General features: G+C 32.3%; 1 protein-coding gene across 1 annotated transcript in view; it reads right to left on the reverse strand.

The window, feature by feature from the left end:
- The window catches only part of H2.0 (Homeodomain protein 2.0), a 171649-nt gene that overhangs the window by 81901 nt on the left and 74817 nt on the right, over window positions 1-14931 (reverse strand). Inside the window, exon 2 of the mRNA XM_081772213.1 lies at window positions 9358-9591. Within this exon, the coding sequence (XP_081628339.1) occupies window positions 9358-9591 (234 nt within the window). The remainder of the gene's footprint in view (window positions 1-9357; window positions 9592-14931) is intronic.

A 14931-nucleotide genomic window follows, 5' to 3' on the forward strand; every position in this document is an offset into this window, starting at 1 on the left:
TTACGTAACTTTACTCCCGTTGTACAATTTTGTTCCAGGCTTGACCAACATTTATAGATAGCTTAACCCTGTGTTTTAGCTAAGTTTGGTCGAAATGCCAAAGTCTGGATACTCATTGGTTCCTTCTGATAAAGAAATATTTAGTAACCCTTAAATTGCGAGAGCGCCAAAACTTAAATTGCGAGAGCGCCAAAACCCTGCGTCCCGTAAACTACGAAGCCATTTAAGCCGATTTCGTCGAGTTGGAAAAAACTTTTAATGTTTGTGTTAGTATTTCGGCCACTTTGTTCTTTCCATTGTTCAAGATATGGTTCTTTCCATTCTTCCGTGGTGATATCAGAAGCCATTTAAGCTCTTTGCGTGCGATAATGTACAGGATTCCAGTGGTACGAAAGTTATTGTAGTTGTGTTTCGAAAACGAAATATCCGTAGTTGGGCCTCCATGTTTCGAAAACGAAATGTTCGTGATTTAGGGGTTAATTTATACAAACTAATTTAGTTAATTATGTAAGTGATCATCTTCATTTTCCTACAACATTTGAGTATTGAAATATCTTTAAAAAAAAGGAAGAAAGAAAAGGAGAAAAGAAAAAGAAAGAGATTTGGAAAATAAAATTAAAAATTTTGATTTTATTTCAAAATTTGAAAGTTGTATGTCTAATTGGAGTTTTTTTTCTATTATTAATATGCCATTCACGTCATAGACAAGGATGAACCAAATCTTATAACAAACATTGTAAGTGACAACTCTTTCATCTGCTCATTGTTAAATTAAGGTAATTATTTTTGACCGATTAAAACAATCTTAAGTAACATTTTTAATTACTACAATTAAATACGTGTTTTTAAAATAAAGCTATTATTGCAGTAGTTAGAAATATTATAGCAGTAAGAAAATGGTCTGGTCATCAGGATATCAACAAGTTCAACTATTAACATTACGAGCGATGAAAATTTATTATTATAATTATAAAAGAGAATATAATTTAGGTGAAGTTTGGAAGTTGCTGCTGCATTTCGAATGTATCGTACATATTTAAAATAGTAAGAAATCACAACTATATACTTTCCCAAATAAACTGAAATTATACTTTGAGAAAGACTTGCATTAATGTGAATGTCAATTAAACTTACAAAAAGTGTAGATCTCTTGCTGCAGATTCATTTTCATAACTCTGAAATTTTGTGGTAAATAGTAATAATAATTCGAATATCAAAGCAAAGTTGTTAAGATATTATTTTGTGGTTTGTAGACATTTTACCTCCTAAAAGTGAAGTTGCAGATGATTAAACTCATAGGTGAAGAGACGTTAGCCCAACTGGAGGTACAAGATTATAAAGTATGAATGAGAAAAACGTATTCAGGTGATATAATATCACACATACATTGTAAAATTTGTACATTAAACGAATTGTAGATTTAGTTAGACCCTCATTGTCACCATTTGTGTGCAAATGTGGTAACCCTCATTGTCACCATTTGTGTGCAAATGTGGTAAACAATAGTTTTATCCACAAACGAACTCAACAAACTATTTATGAATACCCTGTAATCACTAAAAAGAATTTACACTTTATTTACTTCAAAGCAGTTCCCTTTGATACCTACATATTTTTGCCAACATTTGAAGGACATGGAGGTTGGAGAAAACAACGGTAACCCTTATTTTAATAACACGTGAGTTAAGTATAGAAAAACAGTGATAGTACTGTTCAGCTTAGAGGAGTATCATCATTGCTTTTCTGTACTCAACCCACTCGTTATTAAAATGAAGACTACCATTGCCCCCCCCCCCCATGCCTTTCATTCATGAAACCAATAAAATCTTGAAATTAATTCTCTAAAATCGGTGTCGTTTCGTTGGCGATTACAATTCTAGAAACGCATATGAAGCTCATGGCTTCTAAAGCGATGTTATTTGTCTCTGACTGCGGTCACCCAATTTTGGTTAGTTTTTATTTCATGTTCTTACTCAAACGACATTCAAACAAACAAAAGGTTAAGTTAGGTCAAAGCGGACGTGAACTGGGCGAAGAAATCGAAAAGTTTGATTTAACCGACAAAATGTTGAATGAATTGACGAAAGGTACATAAATTGCATTCTATTCCAACTGATATGCAAAAAAAGATTCAAAAACCACTTTTGCAAGCCAAATTTTTAATATAATTTATACGGAAATTATACGTGATAAGTCTTCTCATTTCTACAGCATTCACGGTCTCATACAGTTTTAGTATTCTTTTATAATTTTATAAAGTTAGATTAGCTTAATTGCGTTCTTTCTTGTTTGAAAAATAAAAATTAGAAAAATAAAACGAATTTTCTTGAGTCAGCAATGTGTCTTCTGGATGGTGATGTCTAATGAACAATACTATGTTGATAATCAGCAGCAAATATCACTTTCACTTATTTCCAAATACTAGCCAAGAATTTGCAAAAACGATACGAAAGTTTTAAAACTCGCATACTAATATATTAATTCACATCTTTTCACATAATACCAAAAACAATATTCTAATTTTTCACATTCTTTCTACACACTGAGTATGTCAATATGTGATCCATTTTGTGTGCTCGATTACTCTTCTACTTTGTTTCTACGATTCGCAAAGAACCTATAAAGTGCCCACGAATATTTTCCGGTGTCATGGACACTTATCAACTAAAAAACCTTTTAGTTATATATGGGTAATCGAACATATTACCTATATAAAATTCTTAATCTTTTTTTTTTTTTTTCAAACATTACCTGTAAAGGGATTGAATCCGTCTGTACCTTTTATGCTAAAAGGACTTATCTTCTTCTCCTTGACCCATAATGGGAAATATTAACTACGGTCACTGCTATAAAGCTTTTTTCTTCGACCAAATTACTGAAAATTATTTCATATTAGAATTGTTTCACAATTTGCAAACAATGTGACGCGGTCTAAGCCGAAATTGCCTGTTTTGATACTAAATATTTTATCTGTGATTTGTTGTTAAAGTGCAAATGGTCTGACACTGGATATCATGCTATAAAACCATATGCAAGATAAATTCACTTCGAAAATAAATAAATTTGTCAAAAAATGTAACATGTTTTCGAATAAAATTTGATTTTAAATACATCGCTGACTACGTACTCATTATCACAACGCCATCTTGCTTTTTTCTATTACGGATTTGTTAATCACAAAATTATATTAAAATGTTGCTATGCTCCGTGACAACAAATAGATTATTAAATTTTAGGGCAGTTACGATCAACAATGATCGATTAAATTCATAACAAAAAAGCACGCTCACAACAGAGAAAGTTCTTTCAAACTACCTTCCATATATCTATCTATCTATCTATCTATCTATCTATCTATCTATCTATATATATATATATATATATATATATATATATATATATATATATATATATATATATATATATATATATATATATATATATATATATATATATATATATATATAGGGTCTACAATTTATCTTGATACTCCCTTGTAACTTTCAAACTAATACATACAAAATGATGAAATTTCGTACCGTGAAAATATCGACAGGGGACATTGTTTGACACATTCTAAAATATAATTGTATTTTTCGAACGACACCATGTAAGATCATTCAAATCTATAAGTTAAACGAAAATTTATAATATCACACTTATTATACAGTGTCACACACACTAAGACCGCTACAGTATCACGAATATCGAAAATAACCAAAATTTAGAGGCTTCTACAACAGTAATAATCCTAGTGAGCTAGACGAATTTATGCACTTTCAAAGCATACAGCCTTCATACAATAAATTTCGAAAAAGTAGAACAAAGTTACAAATGAATGAAATTTTGACTTTATTTCGAAAAAAAAAAGTGCTTGGAAATGCAATTTCCAACTATGTAGATACTTTTCAAAAGATAAAAAGATCAAAAATCTCGTTTACAGTAATCTGATACCTCAAACCATTTCGGAACATTTAAAAATGTTACTAAAGATTATTGTGGTTAAAATGGCGTATTTATGGGAACTTTTAGCAACAGTTGCTCCTTTGGTTTCCTTCTATAACATTACACGTTATAACAACAATTTTTGGTATATGTAATTACAACAAGTTTGTCGTGATTGATTTTTACATTTATTGAAAACCATCTATGCCATCGAACATAGTACTTACCTAAACAGTTTTTCGAAATAAAGTCTTTTAAAATCAGTCAGATCTTTAGTCCCTTGTAACTTTTGCTTCTATTCGTTCGAAATTCGTCGTATTATGATCATATCGTTAGACACTTGGGCGGTTTAGTGTGCATTAGTTTGTCCGTAGCACTTGCGTTATTACTGCTATATGGCAAATCGGGGGGAATATGAGCACCGGGGTAAAATGAGCACATTTTTAAGGTTTTGGCTCTCTATCTCCAGTCTCAGTCAGTGAAAACTTCCGTACATGCAGTATTCAACATTGTTGGAGTGTGATCTATGTGAGTGCAAACATGTTGTCCGCTGTATCTTGTTTTTGTAGAAGTAATCGGCATTTTCAAGGTAAAATGTGTTTTAAAAGTACCTCATTATGATGGCTAATGTTATTTTGCATACTTAGGAAATAACGTTTATCGAAACAAGTTTAGAAATTGTACAAAATTAAGATACATGGCCGTGACGCCACAGCCAAGAGTTGTTCATACATGCTAACCAAGCCTTGACGTTGACTCATTTTCGGCAGTGTTGGCAACTTCATTGGGATGTTACATGATGAAGAATATGGGCATATCTAATAGGGGTAAAATGGGCACCAAGAAAGAGGCGTAATGGAGAAGTTATTTTGCAATCATTTTAATAAAACAATAGTATATTTTCCTTGTGAGTGAAAATCAAACAATTTATGTCCAAAGCAGTTGGTAATTATTTGCCTCCATCTGTTATTTTTCGTGCCAAAAGTCTGAGGCTTGAATTTCAAGACCATCTTCCTCCTCAAAATGTATTCTTCATATGTGACTCAGGATATGTGAATGCAGATATATTTTTCCTGTTTATTCTAAATTTTGTCCAGTTCTTAATACAGCGTTATTAATAGTTGATGGACATGACTAACGCTCATTGTTCAACTTTACAGATGTTAATGTTCGCTAAAGATGGACTTACACTTATGTTTCCGTCCTCACACTACCCACGCTATGAAGCCAGCTGATCGTACCTTCTTCAAGCCCTAAAGGAAGTTTATTACAGGAATGTGTCTGCATTTGTGCGTCGTCATGGAGGGCAAAATATAACGAAACTAGAATTCTGTGGATATTTACTGAAAGTTGGAATGAATGTTATAGAATTACACTTGCTATTAATAGTTTTAGATGTTCTGGCATCTTCCCTTTCAATCGTTCAGCATTCCAGTTATCTATTTTCATACGAGGAAAAACGTACTACGAACATTAGAGAACATTAAATTGAAAGTAATTCCTCGCTATTTGATCGTTCAAATTCAACAGGTAGTGATATTGAATTGTCAAGTATAGATAACCGATCGTCTTTCGGAAGTAATCCACAAGAACCTACACCCTCTTGATCTTATTCTGTGCCCGACCCTCATAGGCGAAGCAGCTCAATAAAAAACGACCATGTTGTAGTGTCACCAAAGAAATATTCTTCGTGAAAACTGACAGCTTCACCAAAGAAACATTCTCCTCGGAAACTGATACGAGGATTTGAACCTGTTCTCACAATGCATAAGACAACTCCAAGAATGCGAACTCCAAGACAAGAAGCTAAAGTACTAACATCTACAGAACACATTGCATTGGTGAAGTAAAGAAGGATTTGTACGTCTACGGAAGCACAAATCAAAGAGCGCAAAAAGAAGTTTGTGACCAGTGGTTTCATGAGGACCACGAGGGCCAAAAGTGGATATGTTGTCAGAGTTGCGGCAAATGGTACCACACTGAATGTGTTGAGTTAAGCCGAATGAAGTTGTGTTTATTTGTGAAAAATGTGTGTAATCAATTTGGAAATATTTTGTATTTTTTTTAAATAGTGGTCAGTTGAAGAAATTCTGTTTTCTTTTTGTCATAGAAAGAAACATTAGTAATAAGTAGCTTTTGTATTATAGTAGTATTGTTTATTAGATTTTATTATTACTTTGTTTCGGTCGTTATACGCATTAGAGCAATCAACACATAGAATTAGAGATGCAAGGGCTCGGAAAAAAACCGGCTTTTTTGGAAAAAAACTCGGTTTTTTCTGCTTTGCTTTTTTGCTTGGGAAATTTTGAGCTTTTTTCAAAATACTGCTTTAAATTGATAAAACAGACTTTGTATCGCTTCTCTATAACACAAAAAATCATTTAATTAGTGGTTGATGCTGATAATAATATAAAACATCGAAAATAAACTATGAATTTCGAAAAAATATTTCAAACAATTTTTCTTCAACATATTTACATTATGAATTCCACAGGATTAACCAATGTATATAATAAGAATTTTTTAACCTCCTATATACAAAAGTAAGCAGAGTTGGCAAGAACCGTGGTTGTTTTTGAAAATGCCAAAAACCCGATTTTTGGGGATGTTTAAACCAGGCTTTTTTGGTTTAAACCAGGCTTTTTTGACTTAGATTTTTTGCTTTATGTATTTATATTACATATTCACAGAAATAAGTTTGTTTCGCCTTGATGTTATTATGCAACAGCGGGGTTTTGCCGGAAGAACTCCCATAAGCTTAAAGAAGTGCGGTCAGTAAATTTCTTAAGTTGAGAATCTCCCGCCCTAGCCATTGGGAAAATCCCGTCATTACTTGAAATGTAAGACAATAACGGGAAAATCCTGTTATTGCTTTGCATGTAAAATTTAAAGGTCAACGTACCATAATCAGTACGATAAAACTGAGGTATTAAATTACAAATTTAGTACCGGTACGTAGATATCATTGAAAGTCCAATCCAAGCTAATGTTGGAAGCTACGTAGGCAATCGATAAATTTTGCCAATTTCTATCAATATATTTAAGCAATATTGGCTTCTTTATAAAACAACACGCATTTCGGCATGCAGAAATATACAATTTGGTTTGTTTCGTATATTTAGGCTTAACATCCTTACGAAATACCGAGGTTATCAAGGAGAAGACTTTCGCTTAAACTGACATCCGAACCGCTACTTGGGTTACGCATGAAAGAAGGTTTGTGGTTCGACCGAGAATTGAACATGGGACACCTTGATTAAAAGGTGAAAGGGAAATAAAACTATTGCAGGTGGTTTGATATCTGGAAACGTTACCATGAAGTTTACACGATTCGCATTTTTCATTCTTTTTATTTTTGTGGTTTAAACCAGTTATTAAAAAAAAAAGTTGGTGTAAACCAGCCAACCCTAAAAGTAAACACTTCTTTTTAAAGAATACACAAATAACTAGCAAAATAGTATGTAGTATTTTTACTTCAAAATATTCCATACCCTCTTTTTGAAACAAAATAAAATTAAAATAAAACATAAGAGAAATACTTAGATTTATATGATACACTTAAAGGCTGCACATCTGGAGCTTTTGGTTCTGTATATTCTTGAAATTCTACAGTTAAGTTTTATAGAACCACCATCACAGTTTACCCAATCCTCAAGTTTTCTGAATTTTTAACAAGAGGGATTCAACATATCATTACGGAACTCCCCCTCCCCCCCCCAAAAAAAAAGACTACGGAATATATTTAAGTTAAGCTAAATACAACTGCACAACAAACATGACTGAGTGATTAGCTTTTGCGCTTCTATCGGGAAGTCCGGGATTCAACCATTCTGACAAAGCTTTTTCTTCATTCCATCTGTGAATGTAGAAATAGTGCGTGTACTGTGAGTTGGGCGACTTCCTTTTTTATTGTTTTTAAATCGTTATTATTACTAATTACCAGCAGTGACGGTTTTACGAAGGTTAGGGGGGCGGTCTTTCGGACTGAAGCCCGTTCCCCAAAGTTACGGAATGTCTGCAACAAACGAAATATCTATTATTTATGCCTTTACTCATAAACTTTAAGCTCCCGTCAAATAAAAATTACGAATGTTTAAAAAAACTAAACATTAGTAAGAAACCCTTCCCAAAATACTTTTCTAAATCCGCCACTGATTCTCAGTATAAAATGATTTTTAAAGTTGTATCCGGAAGATTATTGCTAAACATATAAACGAAACGAAATATTAGTTATGCCTGTACTCATAAACTTCAAGCACTTCCCAAATAAAATTACGACTTTTTAGGAAACGAAACAATCAGAAAAAACCCTTCTAAAGTACTTTTCTAAATCCGCTACTGATTATTTGTATAAATTGGTATTCAAGGTTGTGTCCGGAAAATTATTGCTAAATCACTTCACAGCTACAGTATAACAGAAATGTGGAAGTACGGTTTGACGGATATATTGAAAAACGTACGCTTTGACGGATAAATAGAAAAACGGGCAAGTTTAACTTTTGCGCTAGAAGCTAGAGTACTAAAAGCTCTTAGAAATGAAACACGGATGACAAACTAAAGAAGAAAAAAAGATGTCGATAACTCAAAAGTTAAAATAAAGTTAAATAGCCTCTAAAATTACCCTCAAATACTACATTCTTCATGTTAGCTTTAATTCGTAAAACATGTGCTCCATCCATCTTGATGGTGAATTTCAGAGCGAAATATCACATTCAGGTCATGGAATTCTTATCTAACTATAGAATATACTATAAGAAAGCTATTTAGATAGAAAAATCATGAAGTTGAAAAAAGCCAAAATTTCCAAAATTCTCGTTTTTTTTCCCAAAAAAGCCGGCTTTTTATGTGAAAAAAACCATCGATTCAAAAAAGCCGGCTTTTTTGCATCTCTACATAGAATACATGCTCTTGTTTCATAACTTAGATTGAAAATATCGCCACCCTGTATTTTGAGAGATAAGTTGGGATAATATGAGTCTTCAAATAGTTGTGTTTAGAACGGCATTACTGAAACCTAAAAGTTAAGTTTTCATTCACGCTATGAATGATGAAAGTTAAAAGTATAAGCTATGTATTAATGCTTTTTTTCATAAGTTAATAAATACTTGTGTTATAAACTGTTTTTTGCTTAAGGGTTCCATTTCCCCTCGATTTACTCTATAGATAATAATAATAATAATAATAATAATAATAATAATAATAATAATAATAATAATAATAATAATAATAATAATAATAATAATAATAATAATAATAGGGCTTGCCCTTCTGCCACATCAAGCTGGAAGTCAGAAGTACCTATTTCAATGCTATAAATCTGTCATAGTCTTAGCCTGATCTTAGCCTAACATAATTTTTACAATTTATAGTACAGTGACAACAGAAAAAGGACTGAAGAGCTAGACAACTTACTGTTTGAGTAGGGTAAAATGGGTTGAGCTGCATGCAGTGGCGCATAGTACGATGAGTAAGATGAGCTGTAGACACTGTCAGTCGAAGAAACGGCTGTCGGAAATTTGCAGCATCGAATGAGAGAGCTGACACATTCGGAACAAGGCACAGTTGGCGCTGGCATCCCAGGAATTGGCACCAATGGATCCGACGTCGAGCGAGAACACGTGGCAGTCAACGCTGCCACTGAGAATTCTACATGAAAAGAAAACCAAAGACATGTGCATAAGAATTTAAAGTTACATTAATAACACAAAACCTTAAATTATAGAGAGTAATCAGGTTAAGTTTAACGAAGAAGTCCTTTCACCCCTTTTATTATGTTTATTGTATCACAATAAATTAATATTTTCATGCATTACATATCCTTAAGTATAAAGAATATTTAGGAATTACTTATAAGCAGAAAAAAGGGCCATTACACGATCCAAGGTATTGCAAGGAAATCAAAATCAACAGCACAACAGAGCTGGCACCATGTTCCATTGTGCCAAACAGATAATTTGGAGTATAAGCTTATTGAGCGTTCACCACACGTAAACAAGGTCTAACGTTGGAAATAATGTGCAAGTAAACTTAACGGACCAAGTTACGTGGTTTCAATCATCGATAGTCTACTGTTAGTGTTCTCTTGTTAAACCGTTGTTGCCAGTTGGAGATAATGAACGGTTTGGGAATTGCAATCTAAGAGCAGGTTTCCAGATTATACAAGCCAGACCCGACTGTGATTGTCGCAGTGGGCTGTTCTAGGTGCTGATTAAGTTCTACAGTCACTTATGTAGGCATTTGTTCTGTAATTCTAGTTGATAATGCTTTTTTCAACGCATGACAATCTTTGTTATTGACGCTTCTTTTCCATACATTGTTACAAGTACTTAGCTGTGCATATATCGTTAATCTTACTGTCTTACACATCTTACGTATTACAAACAGATGTTTCCATTATTTTGATAACCATCTACATATTGAAAAACACATTTTGTTATAAATTAAGATACAGTAAAAGCATGTTACACGTTGGAAGATCGAAACACATTTACTCGAGTCGAGACACATCTAATTTCTTACAGTTGCCATCTTTGAAAAAAATCAGACTATTGCCAAGTAAGTATTTTTCTTCTTCAGTTTTCCATAGACTATTACGCCGTCTCATCGATAGTATTTTCTGATATTGTGTATTTTATTGTATTTTTAATGGTCTACATGTTTTTTTTTTTTAAATCTTGTCTATTACAGTAGTTATAATACGGTGTTATATAAGAATTCCGTTACTATGGATAATTAAAAAAGAAAAATAAGATGACTATATTGTTTAGTTAACAACCATAACATACAATGTAATGTTTCCTTAAACAATGTAATGGTTCTTTAATAGCAGTCAACAAAAAAGAAGGAAGCTTCTTACGACTACTGGATAGAGGCCTCAAAATTTAAGTATCTTGGATCGTACCTCGACCAGGATGGAGGATTGCATATAGAAACCCAACATAGAATAAAATCTAGCTTACTTAACTGAAGAAGGATGAGTGGAGTGCTGTGTGACAAGAAAGTAAGTTATAGGGTAAAATGCCGTGTATATATAAATTGGTAAACGGCCGGCAAGTAAAGCTTAGTGCATGAATCTCTGCCGCGATTCTAATTCTTCGTTGGCGTCAATCGCGGCAGAGATTCGTGAGCTAAGCTTTAGTAAAACCTAGGCAATCACAAGTACCCAGGAAAAGATGACAGAATTGTCAGAGAGGAGAATGTTAAGGTAGATGCATGGTTTGATGACGAAGGGTAGAATAAGGAACAATTATATAAGAGACACTAGACACTGTTAAGGTGGGACCCTTGAGTAAGCTTTCAAATATCGAGGCTGGGATAGCTGGGACATAACGAAGAAACGATGACTATGTGCAAAAGAGAATTTCAAAGTTTGAAGTAACAAGAAGAAGAAAGAGGAAGAAGACCCAAGATGAGATGATGGAAGCACAAGATACTAGTCGGTGTTAGGAGAGGGGATGGAATATATAGGACGCTCAGGATAGAAGAGAGAGGAGGAAAAGAATTAAACTCTGATCTTGTAAACATGAAAAAAAAAAGATGGAAACAAAGATCAAGAAGCAATTTAGTTGTTAGCGATGATTTGATATTGTATCTGAACTATACCTGCAACTTATATACTATTAATATATATATAAAATTCTTAACAACATAACATTAAGATGTTTTAATATTAATTAGGAAGACCTACCATCTACCAAAGATCGATTTCAATAATAATTCGCTTCAGTACATTCTATTGTAAAAATAATAACTAATTCATAAATTACTGTAACATTTTTTTCTTTATTTGTTCTAGCATTCTTTGAACAACAAACATTAGTATGAAAGAGAGTCACAAGTAAAAAGGGAGACAAAGAACGCGCCATACAGAGATGACACTTACTGTTTTAAATTCACAAAAATCAAACACAAAATTCACAAAAACCGCACTTTTTAGAGTCCACTTATTGGTCTCCCCAAAACAAATTGCTAATAAAATGAATGCTTTTTTTAAAAGCAAGTGCTGGTACTCATCATGATTAAGTTACTATACACGTTCAGATTGGCTGTGAAGTTTTGTGTCAAAATCTAAACAAGTTGATAAATTATCATGTGCTACTAGCTATTGATCGTATTACTTTTTTAAATACATATCTTGTTCTAGTCTTCAAATGGCTTTAAGTTGAAAAATTCATTTTACAGTAATAATAATAATAATAATAATAATGATAATAATAATAATAATAATAATAATAATAATAATAATAATAATAACCTACAGTAATCTTACTCTTAAAAACTTCAGAAAAAGGAGCTGGTACTGCACAATGATGCATATCACCAGAAACAAGCAATTATTATTATTATTATTATTATTATTATTATTATTATTATTATTATTATTATTATTATTATTATTATTATTGAAATAAAATTTCTACTTTTATGTTTCACGATTATGCACTAGGGCTGAGGAAAATAGTAATGATGTTAATGAATGAAAATGATGAGATGAAAACGTATGAAAAACAGGAAAACCCCAAGAAAACCAATGTATACTGCATTTCTCCACTACAAAGCCTACTTAGCGCTAACTAGGATTGCTATTATTATTATTATTAAATGTTATATGACACAACTACGTGTTCTTAATGAGAGAAAAATACCAAGCCACAATTACCAGAATGTCAATTTAATAAAAATGTTTGCAACATGCACGTACACTTTCGGACTCATAAATTTTCTTTCTATCTTGAGAGCATGGAATTTTTTAACATTATATAATAAGTTTGGTAATAAGTTTTGATACCATACGTCAGGGTTTCTCAACCTGGGGGTCGCGAAGCTAAGCGGTAGAGAATCTAATACCGGAAAATATTTTTAAATATTATTTTGAATTTTGTTCTGATGGGCATATTTTTTATTTTTATACATACTGTTAAGAACAATAAAAAATAGGTCTACTAAACATTTTCAACAGGAGCAGAGTTCTTTAAAAATCAATTTAAATGCAACAGGTACGAAATGAAACTAATGAGAACTGCATATTGAAATAGCAGAAAAATACAAATGAGCATGATGTGATTTCCCTAGTGCGGCAATGTCGTTTTCAATCTTTATGACGCACATTAGTAAGTCATTACAGTTGAGTTGAGTTGATTTTGAGTTTAACGAGCCTTTCAGCAGCGAGGCTATATGAGATGGGATCTACTGATTAACGTGGAATCTGAACCACATGATCTCCCGCTGGGAATCAAGTCATTAGAATATTCAACTTTTTAAAACAACTGTCCAAGTTTTTTTAAACCAAAATTGGAAATCATTTTATTTTTTTATCATATGACCCAAAATTAAGGGAGTTATAAAGTTTTAAAATTTTCAAAGGTCTCCATTTTGAAACAGTATGACAAATCGGATTTGATATTTGTAATACGAATGAACTCACCAATCCGTGCGCTTTTAGGAAGTTCTCCTGTATCTCCGCAATAGGTATATTAAAAATCCCACAGAAGCTTGTAACAAACCATAAATTACGAGTATAAGGGGCTTGCTGGGAAGAGAATGTGATAAAATGGGGTCGTGATAGCAATTAGGTTGAGAACACTGCGATAGGTTATATGCTATACTTTCTCAACAATAAATTACACATAGGAACACGCATATACTGTACTTAAATTACGTATGTAATGTTGAACTCAATTGAAATAAATAAATTGTGACTTACAATTTTATGTTTTGTGCCTTTCATTATAGTTTTATTAGTTAGCATTCATTTTAAATAATTTATTACGTCATTTGTGCTTTATGGTATACACAATATAGTGTATTAAATAACTAAATATGTTATTGGCCAGAACCCAAGATCGTAATCTTTGGAATGATCCAAAAATTCTTCGCCGAGATAGCATTTGATCCATTTTTGGATCATTCCAGAAACTAGTTTTTAGACTAACAACTAACAATTGAAACTAGTTTTTAGATTGAAGTTAACAACTAAATGAAATTAATTTCTTAATATCAAGATTTTTACAAAATCTATCTTTGTTAACTTGTTTTCCGTAAGTAGTGAATAATATCATCTTTACTTTATACATGTTTTTATAAGTACAGTAAAACATAGTGGATCTTGTGTTCAAAAAAAAAAAAAAAAAAAAAAGTGATCGTTAGAAAATCTACTCCCTTCAGTAAATTACCGTTCCCTTTTTCAAAAGTGAGAGAATTGATAATAAAAATGTATGAAGTTTGAATAAAAAAATTGATAAAGCCGTTTTCAAGAAAATCGTAATTATCACTTTTTAAAATTATCAGTAAATTGGAAATATTCTTTATGCTGGAATTATGGGATCAAAAACTTTAGTTCCAGAAATAGAATTATAGTTCCAGTCATTCCAAAATTCCAGACTCGCGAGATTCTTGAACTTGGAATATCAAAACTTCGGAATTCGAGAACATCATAATATGATAATCCTTTAATTAGATAGTCTTAAAGTTTCATAATTTCGGAAGTATTGAATCTAGGAAATTCGGAGAAAATTCGTAAATGAACAGCTGACAATAAGCTGAAACAGAAGATATGAAACTTCTACGTGCTATATAGATTTGAGTTTAACGTCCCGTTCAGCAGCGAGGCTATATGAGAACGTGCTATATAGAAATCTGAAATCTGTTAGAAAAAAATATTTGCAATTTAAGTTCTTGTTAATCTGCTCGTTTCAATAACTCTTTCTATAACATACAAAGAAAGAACAAACAAAGGTCTATGAGTATCAACAGAATTTTAGTGAAATATAAACTAATTGTTCTCAAAATGACGAGTGGGCTCGCCAACTGGCTGGCTTTTCACCGGCCTGGCCGGAATTGTTGTTATTTTGATTAAAGCCGATGGCCGGTACAAACTGCTTATGACCGTTTTTTTTTTTTCAAATTTGCATCTAATTCGAAGTATAGATTTAAAAAGTAACTTTCATTCTGTAAATCCAAAACTGTCACCTTTCACCATCTATCAAC

The sequence above is a fragment of the Thermobia domestica genome, chromosome 9, assembly GCF_964235325.1.
Source record: "Thermobia domestica chromosome 9, izTheDome1.hap1.1, whole genome shotgun sequence".
Lineage (NCBI taxonomy): Eukaryota > Metazoa > Arthropoda > Insecta > Zygentoma > Lepismatidae > Thermobia > Thermobia domestica.